Source organism: Lolium rigidum, chromosome 4, assembly GCF_022539505.1.
Source record: "Lolium rigidum isolate FL_2022 chromosome 4, APGP_CSIRO_Lrig_0.1, whole genome shotgun sequence".
Classification (NCBI taxonomy): domain Eukaryota; kingdom Viridiplantae; phylum Streptophyta; class Magnoliopsida; order Poales; family Poaceae; genus Lolium; species Lolium rigidum.
In genome coordinates this window covers 48,134,792-48,147,217 of record NC_061511.1, presented here as the reverse complement: position 1 = coordinate 48,147,217, position 12,426 = coordinate 48,134,792, and the positions used below count along the sequence as shown (strand labels likewise).

Here is a 12,426-nt window from a genome sequence, read left to right as displayed (position 1 = left end):
GGTAGTAGTGAGGTAGGGATGTCCTCATCAGACGCGCTGGCGAAGCGGCAGCGACGAAACGTCCGACGAAGTGCCAGCCGGGACGACGGCGCCGACTCTCTGAAGATATCAGCCGCCGAAACGGCCGGAAAATCCAGCAGCGGCGGAGGGATGGGAGGCGTGAGAGGGAAGGCGCGACGAGAAAAAAAAGGGCGAACCAACAGTTTATGGAAATAGTTGCCGACAGGTGGGAGCCCGCCTCGCTTTTTGTTGTGTCCGACGTGCCCGGAGCGTCCCCTGTAGGGCAGGGACGGGCTCGGGCACCGGACACCATATCAGGCCACGCCGGACAAAAAAGGGCTTTGAGGAACGCGGCTGGGAACGTTTTTTGTCCGACACGCCTTAAATTCCTTTGGAGACGTTTTAAGAGACGTTCCTTCATCTTTAGTGGTTGGGAGGGGGAGGGGGAGAACGCCGGAGCGCACCTCAAGTGCAAGTGTTGTGTTTTCTCAACAATCAGGCCCAGCCTGTGCTTGTTGAGTTATCATGCATCGTGCATATTTTATATGGGATTGCTAATTTTCGGCCGGATGAAAAATATCATACAGCTTGACCAAATCCTCATGTGCTGGATTGTCGTTTTGATTCATGCTTGACTAGAATTTTTTTTGAAGTTGCACAATGGTCGCAACGGAAAATTTGATGGTTGATGCTTATTTTCAGTTGCCATTGATTTTCTTTTATCTTTTTCACCGGTTAAATTCAGTTGCATCCTTGGTGCCACCAAAATTTTATTTCTGTAAGGTGGGTGACTCCGTTTGTCCAAAATTTAAGTTAGTTCAGTCACACCCTATTATAAATAAAATTAGCTTAAAAAGTAGGTAAAATCAGTATGGCGTATCAGGCTGACATGAGCTCGATCCCGCTCTGCCACTGAAAATCCAATGCACAAATGCTGAACTCAAAAGGGGTTGAGATGAACAAGATTATGCTAGTCCACCGTAATGCCAAACACAGCCTAAACCATGTAGGATTGCTACTGCTCCGAATAATTGAATTAGCGAAACCACGAGTGACGCCACCCATGATGCAAATCTTTTTGGAAAGAAAAATATCATATAGAAAATAGATTATTTTAATTCTTGTCACACTCGATCGACGACTCTATGACAATGACTCATTCTGCAACGCAGCGATTCTACCGGCTCCGGTAGGTAAAGTAGTGATGACGTCATGCTGACGTCACCCATGTGTTGATTTAGTTTCTAAAAATTTGTGAAATATTTCTGAAATTTGTGAAACATGTTTGAAACTTATGAAAAATTATTTACTGTTCAAAGTATGTTTCAGAAAGTTTCACAAAGTTTCACATCTGTTGTTAACGTGTTTGTGAAACTTGTGAAACATTTTCTACTGTTTAAATTTGTTTCAATTATGTTTCAGTTTTGTCAAAAAGGGAACAAAATGTTTCACCAATCTCAAAGCACAATGTGTGGTGGATGTCACTCCTACACATACAGTTGCATGTAAAAAGGAGTTTTCGCTCATTCTGTCGGTGGTTGATGTGTGCAAATTATTTTATTCATCGGTGGAGTCAGTGTGGATCAACCCTCTCCATTTTGAGGAGTACTTAAGTTGGAGGTCAACGGGGGCGACTTCAGCCAGTAGAGAGACGACCGCAGGCGGTGCAGCTACTCCAGCACGGGGCCTGGCGACTCCGGCAACTCCGGCGAGCACGGGTCTGCTGAGCTCTGCCCCGAACGCCTAGGCTTTCTTATGCCGCCGTTCCCGCTTGCCATGGATTCCCCGTCGCCGTTCCGCGCCGCCACCTTCCCACCTCCCCCGAGGAGCTGACCACCGGGCCGTGCATCGCCCGCGTCCTCTAGATCCGGTGGTCTCCGCCGCGGTCGTCCATCTCGCATCGCCCGGCTACTCTGGTCCGAGCTCCAGCGCCGTCCGCCTCATTCGGCGCGCGCTCCAATCCGTGCAGCACCGGCGCCCTCCAGCTCCGGTGGTTTCCACGGCCGCCGTCCACCTTCTGCGGCCCGAGCTCCAAGCCGTCCAACTGCTCCTGCAGTCTAATTCCTCCCGCCACAGCCCACAGCTCCCTGGCCGGTGCTGAAGGTAATATTTTGTTTCTTATCTTGTCTGTGATCTCAGGTCTCCATGCTTGTCATTAAACACATCGTTCTCACTTAGCGTGAATATTCTCGCTGGTGTAGTATAGATCAACTGAAGAAGGATCACAACACGATGGGAAAAGATTAAAAAATTGATGCATTTCTTTGTTTAAATGTGCAGACAGTGATGTTTTGACTGAGCTGGAAGCCTCAGCAGCAATGGCGGAGGCTGTGGTAGGGCAGGTGGTGGTCAAGCTAAGCGCGGCGCTGGCAAAAGATGGGCTGACATTTGGCATAAAACTGCTATGGAAGGAAGCCTCTGCCCTCAATGGCCTCTTCAGCAAGATCCGTGACTCCAAGGTGGAGCTGGAGAGCATGCAAGCCTACTTGCAGGAGGCGGAACGGTTCAAGGACACCGACAGGACAACCGCCATCTTCGTCGGAGAGATCAGGGGCCTCGCCTTCCAGATTGAGGATGTCGTTGACGAGTTCACCTACAAGCTGGAGGAGGACAAACATGGAGGTTTCGCCGCCAAGATGAAGAAGAGGCTCAAGCATATCAAGACATGGCGCCGCCTAGCGGCCAAGCTCCAAGAAATCGATGGCAAGCTGCAAGAGGCCAAGCAAAGAAAGAAGGATTACTCAGTTGGCAGATTTGCTTCGGTCGCCATATCGAGGAATCGAGGTCAAGCTCTACATTTCACCAGGGATGAGGACCTTGTGGGGATTGAGGAGAACAGGGACAGTTTGCTACGTTGGCTGACCGTCGGTAGCACCAGTGGTGGTGATTTGGAGCAGACGAGCAGTAAAGTCACAACGGTATGGGGGATGCCCGGTGTTGGCAAAACTACTCTGGTTGCTCATGTGTACAGCATCGTGAAAGTGGATTTCGACGCCGCGGTGTGGATAACCGTGTCGGACAGTTACCGTATTGAAGACCTTCTAAGAAAGATTGCGGCCGAGCTCAGCATTGGTGTCGCCAATGTTGAGATGAGAGGTCTAGCAGAGTCCATCCATAAGTACCTTCAAGGCAAAAAGTACATCTTGGTCCTGGATGATGTTTGGAATGCGCGGTTGTGGACAGAGATAAGGAATGTCTTCCCAACTTCCAATTCTACCGGCCGATTTGTTCTCACATCAAGAAAGCATGAAGTGTCACTGTTGGCGACTAGGGAGTCTGCAATTCACTTGGAACCCCTACAACCACATCACTCCTGGGTGTTGTTCTGCAAAGGGGCCTTTTGGAATGATGACGACAAAGAGTGCCCGTTGGAGTTGCAGAAATTGGCCTGGAAGTTCATAACAAAGTGTCAAGGCTTGCCTATTGCTATTACATGCATTGGCCGCCTACTCTCTGGCAAACTCCCAACTTTAGTTGAATGGGAGAATGTTTACAGGGGTTTGGATTCACAGTTGGCAAAAGACGTGATCCCTGATGTTGATATGATTCTAAAGGTCAGCTTAGAGGACCTTCCATATGATTTAAAGAATTGTTTCTTGCACTGTGCATTATTCCCAGAAGATTATGGATTAAAGAGGAAGATGATAATGAGGCAGTGGATTGCTGCTGGATTTATCAAGGAAAAGGAAGAGAACAGAACCTTGGAGGAAGTGGCCGAGGGATACTTGGCTGAGCTTGTGAACCGAAGCCTACTGCAGGTAGTTGAGAGCAACCATGCCGGACGACTGGAATCCTACCGGATGCATGATGTCATACGCCTTCTTGCCCTCAACAAAGCCAAGGAGGAATGCTTTGGTGAAGTTTATAATGGCTCTGCTGCTGGGGAATTCTCCGTAGATTGTGCACGTCGCATATCGGTCCAGGGGGAGAACCTTGAGCAACTGAGACAATCTGGTGTGACACATCTCCGCGCACTCCATGTATTTGAATATAGCAATGTTGATTTGTTGAAGCCTATCCTAACATCTTCGAATTTGTTGTCGATATTGGATCTGCAAGGGTCTCGTATCAAAATGCTGCCCTGTGAGGTATTCAGCTTGTTTAATCTGCGTTATTTGGGACTTAGAGATACTGATATTGAAAGCCTACCTGAAGCAGTGGGGAGGTTACAAAACTTGGAAGTCTTGGATGCTTCTGGCGCTAATCTGACGTATTTGCCGAACAGCATTATAGAACTTAAGAAGTTGAGATACCTGTATGCATATACTGTTCCTGGTGCATCAGAGGCATTACAAATTTTCAAGGTAGGTGGAGTCAAGGTGCCTAATGGCATCCAGCACTTGGCAGGACTGCATGCTCTTGAGTGCATCAAAGCCACTCCAGAGTTTCTGTGCGAAGTTAGAGCTTTGACAGAGCTAAGAACATTCACTGTGTGCAATGTGAGAAGCGAGCAATCTGCTGACTTGAGCAATGCTATCACTAAAATGAGCCATCTTGTTCATCTTGGAATTGCTGCTGCTGCTGAGAATGAGGTGCTGCGGTTTGAAGGGCTATATTTACCTCCAGCTCTTTCTTGGCTTGGTTTAGCAGGACAACTGGAAAAGGCATCAATGCCTCAGCTTCTCTCTTCTTGGTCACACCTTAGTAGCCTTACTTGCTTGACCCTGGGATTCTCCAATATTGATGAGGAGACCTTTTCCTGTCTGTGCATGTTACATGGTCTACGCTCTCTTGGGCTAATGAAGGCTTTCGAAGGGAAGAGGTTATATTTTTACGCAGGTTCATTTCCAAAGCTTCGGTTTCTACACATATGGGGCGCGGCACAGCTCAACCAAGTTGGAATAGAGAAGGGCGCAATGCAAAACCTTGTCATGCTATGGTTCATGTACTGTCCCGAGCTGAAGTTTCTTCCTGATGGTATCGAACATCTTAGGGCCCTTGAAAAATTACGTCTGGAGGACACATCAGAAGAGCTGATAGAGAAACTCCGGCGACAGAGAGATTCAGATGAATGCAATGGAGATATAATGAAGATTAACCACATAAGGAATGTTACAGTTGAACTGACACGGAAAGGACTATTTGAAAGGATTAGGTGATCTTCCCTTCTCAACGGTTAGGGTTCACTGTTTCAGCTCTTGCGCATATATTACGTATTGCCAGAATTGAATTAGCAACTAGTAAGCTAGTTATATTGGCTTGTGCGAATTTATTGCAAGTTTGTTGACTAAAGCTAATTAATGTGATTCCTTTCTTCACCTAGATTAGAAATATGCAACTACATAGCCCAGTACTGGTAGAACTGATTGTAGAAACAAGTAATAGATCATAGACTTTCCGTTTTTCCTCGTCTTGATATATGTTATGCTATATTAGGGTATGTGTGCTTTACTCCTTCCGGGGTGCAAAGTATACTCGAATTTGAGTCCTATTTGTTCCTATTCATATAACTTCTAGTTCCTCATATGTGCATGTTTCTCGTTTGAAGTTTGCTAAAGAATGTCTGCTTTTTTTTGCGACAAAGAATGTCTGCTTCTGTACTTATCCTGAACTAAGAAGTTGAATTGTATGCTATTAACACATTGACAAATATACAGAGATTCATTCACTACCAAGACCTACCCACTTGCGATTATGAGGTTCTGCTCTGTAATGAAACAATGCGTTGTTAGATGGGAAAAGATAAATTTAATCCTGTTAGGCCGTGTGGGTGTTGCATCTGTTTCTCAATGATTTGTTAGATCTGGGATATTATGTTTTTGATAAAACACAACATGTAAGAATTTATCTTTTCCCATCTAACAACGTCACTACCAAGACCTACCCACTTGCGATTATGAGGTTCTGCTCTGTAATGAAACAATGCGTTGTTAGATGGGAAAAGATAAATTTAATCCTGTTAGGCCGTGTGGGTGTTGCATCTGTTTCTCAATGATTTGTTAGATCTGGGATATTATGTTTTTGATAAAACACAACATGTAAGAAGATCAACTGTGGGTCTGAAAGGAAAACACATGTCCATGACTGGCAATTTCTTAATTAGTTGCAAAGAAGAAAAAGAACAATAAGTTTTCCTACTTGATGGCACGCAATCCTGAAGGGGAGAATATGAGAGGCTCTGCAACAGTGCCAATGTGTGTGGTCTCAATTCATATTGCGGCATGTGAAATCAGTATTCTGCTGCTGGAAGCTCAATCTGGGATTCGCAAATGTTGATGTTATTAAAGACTGTATTCAATTTCATTATGAAAATGGGGAGCTGAGCTATGCACCTGTTGTAAAAGGAAAAAAAATGTCTTATTCGCGGCATCATAGTTGGAATATACGGCAATCTTTATTGGATTGCAGGTAAGTGAACCGATGGTACCGTTAGAGATATAGTTGGTAATATGTATATTGGGTAGTTTAGGATTTGTAATCTCTTTCTACCATATCTCTAGGAGAGCTATCTTAGCCTCCAAATCTGTACCACTATATATACTCGTCCGAGAGGCTCAATACAACATCCAACAGATTCCGCCAATCTCTCTCTCCCCCTCTCTATCGTTCTACATGGTATCAGAGCGGCGCCGATCCTAACCTAGCTGCCGCCCAAGCTTTCGCGCCGCGCCGCCCCCCAGGGAGGTTGATCTCCATGATTTACTCCGGGGGCCGCGCAACCTGTATGAGCGTTCGTCCGTTGATCCGTTGCCCTCGAGTCTTTTTTTCGATCTTTAGATCGGTTTTCTTTTTGTCCGCCGGTCGCTCGATCGGCGTTTTCTTTTTTGGTTTTGCCGATCATAGATCGGATTGAGTTGCCCACCGCTGCCGTCATCACGCGCCTCTACTCCAACCTAGGCGTCGACAACGCAACACCCTAAAGGCACTACGGATACACACAGCCAAAAAATAGAAAAGAAAACTAAGAAACAAAAGTCTCGCTACAGTATCTCGGGCCTAACAACAACAATACATCCACCACCAAGACAACACCTGAAATACAGACTCTCCAAAAACGACGCCTTCAAAAAGGGAACAATCAAGAAGGAAACAATGCTCTAACACCGGTGTAGCCCGATCAAAGATCTTAGGTTTTCACCCTGAAGATAGTCCCCGCTCTCAAAACAATGCCTCCAACAAGGTCATTGCCAGGCACAACCAGTTAAGGCCAGACCTTGGGTAAGGTAGGATTCTGAACTTCACATGTGTTGTCGCCCCCACTTTCATACCGCTGCTGTGAAGCCCGGAACACCAAGCAAGTCCCTCAACAGCACGGAGACTTGAACCCCCCTTAGCTAGTCCTCCCATCCGGCCTTCATGAAATTCTCTTCTTCTGACTTTCATCATGGATCCATAGTCACTTGATGTCAACACAAAAAAAGAGCTTCGCGCCGCTCCCTCCAGAACCAAGCGGTCGGAATAAAAGCATGGGTGCTGATGGCGTGTAACTCACACGTTCGTTGGGAACCCCAAGAGGAAGGTATGATGCGCACAGCAGCAAGTTTTCCCTCAGAAAGAAACCAAGGTTTATCGAACCAGGAGGAGCCAAGAAGCACGTTGAAGGTTGATGGCGACGGGATGTAGTGCGGCGCAACACCGGGGATTCCGGCGCCAACGTGGAACCTGCACAACACAGCCAAAGTACTTTGCCCCAACGAAACGAGTGAGGTTGTCAATCTCACCGGCTTGCTGTAACAAAGGATTAAACGTATTGTGTGGAAGATGATTGTTTGCAAGAAAACGATAAAACAAGTATTGCAACAGATTTGTATTTCAGTATAAAAGAATGGACCGGGGTCCACAGTTCACTAGAGGTGTCTCTCCCATAAGATAAAAGCATGTTGGGTGAACAAATTACAGTCGGGCAATTGACAAATAAAGAGGGCATAACAATGCACATACATGGCATGATAAATATAGTGAGATTTAATTGGGCATTACGACAAAGTACATAGACCGCCATCCAACTGCATCTATGCCTAAAAAGTCCACCTTCAGGTTATCATCCGAACCCCTTCCCAGTATTAAGTTGCAGAGCAACAGACAATTGCATTAAGTATGGTGCGTAATGTAATCAACAACTACATCCTTAGACATAGCATCAATGTTTTATCCCTAGTGGCAACAACACAACACAACCTTAGAACTTTCTGTCATTGTCCCAGGTATCAATGTAGGCATGAACCCACTATCTAGCATAAATACCCCCTCTTGGAGTTAAGAGTAAAAACTTGGCCAGAGCCTCTACTAATAACGGAGAGCATGCAAGATCATAAACAACACATAGGTAATAGATTGATAATCACCATAACATAGTATTCTCTATCCATCGGATCCCGACAAACACAACATATAGAATTACGAGATAGATGATCTTGATCATGTTAGGCAGCTCACAATATCCAACAATGAAGCACATAAGGAGAAGACAACCATCTAGCTACTGCTATGGACCCATAGTCCGGGGGTGAACTACTCACTCATCACTCCGGAGGCGACCATGGCGGTGTAGAGTCCTCCGGGAGATGAATCCCCTCTCCGGCAGGGTGCCGGAGGCGATCTCCTGAATCCCCCGAGATGGGATTGGCGGCGGCTGCGTCTCTGGAAGGTTTTCCATATCGTGGCTCTCGGTACTGGGGGTTTCAGGACGGAGGCTATTTGTAGGCGGAAGGGCAGCGTGGGGGGCCACACGAGGGCCCCACACCATAGGTCGGCGCGGCCAGGGCCTGGGCCGCGCCGCCCTATGGTGGCGGCACCTCGTGGCCCCACTTCGACTCCTCTTCGGTCTTCTGGAAGCTTCATGGCAAAATAGGACCACGGGCGTTGATTTCGTCCAATTCCGAGAATATTTCCTTACTAGGATTTCTGAAACCAAAAACAGTAGAAAACAACAACTGGCTCTTCGGCATCTTGTTAATAGGTTAGTTCCAGAAAATGCATAAATACGACATATAATGTGCATAAAACATGTAGATATCATCAATAATGAAGCATGTAACATAAGAAATTATCGATACATTGGAGACGTATCAGCATCCCCAAGCTTAGTTCTGCTCGTCCCGAGCAGGTAAAACGATAACAAAGATAATTTCTTAAGTGACATGCTACCAACATAATCTTGATCCAATAATGATGTAAAGCATGTGAACTGAGATCAAATCACTCAAAGCAAATATCTATATTGAAATAAGAGATGATAATGCAAGAGTTAAACAAGCTAGAAGTTTTCATGAACTATTGCTTCAAAGACATGAAACCGCACAAGGTTCATTAAAGATGTGTTAAGTATTCACCGTAGAAGTTCTATCCTTCATTCCAAGTATCAAGTAAATTTTCACAACATAAGAAGGATTCAGTCAAGTAAACATAAACATGAACGTCATGAATCAACTGTTTCGAAGTCTACTCAACCGGTGAGCGCAAGCATTTGGTATTAGCACCAGGATGTTATGGCATAAAGAACGTTAATGGGGGTTTGGAAGGCCAATGAGAGAAAGTCTTACAAAGCTATAAGTGATTACTAGACAAGAGGAAGTCTTATAATCGAAGCTATGCAAGGAGTAGTGATTGCCATGCAACGGATGCACATAGAGCTACATGTGTATGAAAGCTCTCCAATGGAACTAGTGGGGGTGCATCCAACTTGGTTGCTCACGAAGACCTAGAGCACTTTTGAGGAGGCTCATCATTGGAATATACAACCCAAGTTCTATAGTGTAAATTCCCCACATAGTTATACTAGTAAAACATGAAAACTCTCTCATATGGAGTGTAGGTGCTAAACATGAGCACAAATGATGACTGTGAATATGCAAGTGCTAAAACATGAGCACAAGTGTGGATAAAAGATAGTAATGCTGCCCCCTTTTTTCTTTATTCTCTCTTTTTTTTCTTTTCTTTTTCTTTTCTTTCTTTTCTTTTTCTCTTTTTCTTTTTGATGGCCTCCATGGCTCTTTTCACTTTTAGGGGCAACATCCTAATATGACAACACACTTTTTGGTACAAATATCTCATAATGAATAAAACATGATGTATGAAACTGTATGCCTCTGCCAGTGTAGCAGGATGTGCAATGATCTAGCGTAACATGGGTAAACCACACATCAGCTTGTATAGAATCATGCAAAGCAATATACAAATAATAAATGACAACATGGCATGTAATGTAAAATGGATGTTGCATGGCAATATATCTCGGAACAACTATGGAAATGCTGTGGTAGGTAGGTATGGTGGCTGTTTTGAGGAGATGTATGGGCTTATGTGTAGGAGAACAAGAGAAAGTCCTCCCACGGGTTTGGATGTACCGGCGAAGTATGCACAATTCTCAATGTGAGCAAAAGGCAATGCACAGTACCGAAGAGGCTAGCAAATATGGATGATGGAAGTGCCAAAAACCGTAGCTTAACATTAGTCAAAAAGAACTCACAAGCTTATTGCAAACATCTAGCAGGTTCAACATTAAGAGCATGATTTAAAATTTTACCGACCTTCAGCACAACTTAGTCATTACGATGAACCTTTAGACATGGAAAGTTATCAAGTCCAACTACGCCTTCAACTATTTAAATAGAGTTTGTAGTACGGCACAAGCTTAAAGACAACAATCCACTACTAATTTTAACTTATTTATCCAACAAGCTCTACCATCCAAATATCTCAAAACGTTTGCAAAGAATCAAGTTATCAAAGCTCAATGATTTACAAGATTATGCAAGTGTTTCATTATACCACTACCACACGCAACATTTCCTTAACCAACCGAATAACAATTTAACGAAGAAGAAACTTCGCCTTGAACATTATGAGTAAAGCCTAAGGACATATTTGTCCATATGCAACAGCGGAGCGTGTCTCTCTCCCACACAAAGAATGCTAGGATCCATTTTATTCAAACAAAAACAAAAACTAAAACAAACCGACGCTCCAAGCAAAGTGCATAAGATGTGAAGGAATAAAAATATAGTTTCAGGGGAGGAACCTGATGATGTTGTCGATGAAGAAGGGGATGCCTTGGGCATCCCCAAGCTTAGACGCTTGAGTCTTCTTAAAATATGCAGGGGTGAACCACGGGGGCATCCCCAAGCTTAGAGCTTTCACTCCTCTTGATCATAGTATATCATACTCCTCTCTTGATTCTTGAAAACTTCCTTCACACCAAACTTCGAGCAAACTCATTAGAGGGTTAGTGCACAATAAAAATTTACATGTTCAGAGGTGACACAATCATTCTTTACACTTCTGGATATTGCATAAAGCTACTGGACATTAATGGATCAAAGAAATTCATCCAACATAGCAAAAGAGGCAATGCGAAATAAAAGGCAGAATCTGTCAAAACAGAACAGTTCGTAAAGACGAATTTTAAAATGGCACCAGACTTGCTCAAATGGAAAAACTCAAAACTAATGAAAGTTGCGTACATATCTGAGGATCACTCACGTAAATTGGCATAATTTTCTGAGTTACCTACAGAGAATTAGGCCCAGATTCGTGACAGCAAAGAAATCTATCTCTCGCATGATAATCCAAATCTAGTATGAACCTTACTATAGAGACTTTACTTGGCACAAAAACATGATAAGGAGAGGTTGCTACAGTAGTAAACAACTTCCAAGACTCAAATATAAAACAAAGTGCTGTAGTAAAAACATGGGTTGTCTCCCATAAGCGCTTTTCTTTAACGCCTTTCAGCTAGGCGCAGAAAGTGTATATCAAGTATTTTCAAGAGATGAAGCATCGACATCATAATTTGCTCTAATAATAGTATCATAAGGTAACTTCATTATTTTCCTAGGGAAGTGTTCCTTACCTTTCTTGAGAGGAAATTGATATTTAATATTACCTTCCTTCATATCAATAGTAGCACCAACGGTTCGAAGAAAAGGCCTTCCCAATATAATGGGACAAGATGCATTGCATTCAATATCCAAGACAACAAAATCAACGGGGACAAGGTTATTGTTAACCATAATATGAAAATTATCAACTCTCCCCAAAGGTTTTTTTTTAGCATTATCAGCGAAATTAACATCTAAATAACAATTCTTTAATGGTGGCAAGTCAAGCATATCATAGACTTTCTTAGGCATAACAGAAATACTTGCACCAAGATCACATAAAGCATTACAATCAAAATCATTGACCCTCATCTTAATGATGGGCTCCCAACCATCTTCTAACTTTCTAGGAATAGAAGTTTCAAGTTTTAGTTTCTCTTCTCTAGCTTTTATAAGAGCATTTGTAATATGTTTTGTGAAAGCCAAATTTATAGTACTAGCATTAGAACTTTTAGCAAGTTTTTGTAAGAACTTTATAACTTCAGAGATGTGGCAATCATCAAAATCTAAATCATTATGAGCTACAGCAATGGGATCATTATCCCCAAGGTTGGAAAAAATTTCAGCAGTTTTATCACGAGCAGTTTCGACGGTTTTAGCATTTTCG

The 12,426-nt window shown here is 43.7% G+C and overlaps 1 protein-coding gene across 1 annotated transcript; it reads left to right on the top strand.

The window, feature by feature from the left end:
* The first annotated feature begins 2,318 nt into the window (after window positions 1-2,318).
* LOC124649220 (disease resistance protein RPM1-like) lies at window positions 2,319-5,099 on the top strand. The gene has a single exon (XM_047188876.1). It carries the CDS (start codon window positions 2,319-2,321, stop codon window positions 5,097-5,099), a length of 2,781 nt encoding a protein of 926 aa, XP_047044832.1.
* Window positions 5,100-12,426: the final 7,327 nt, after the last annotated feature.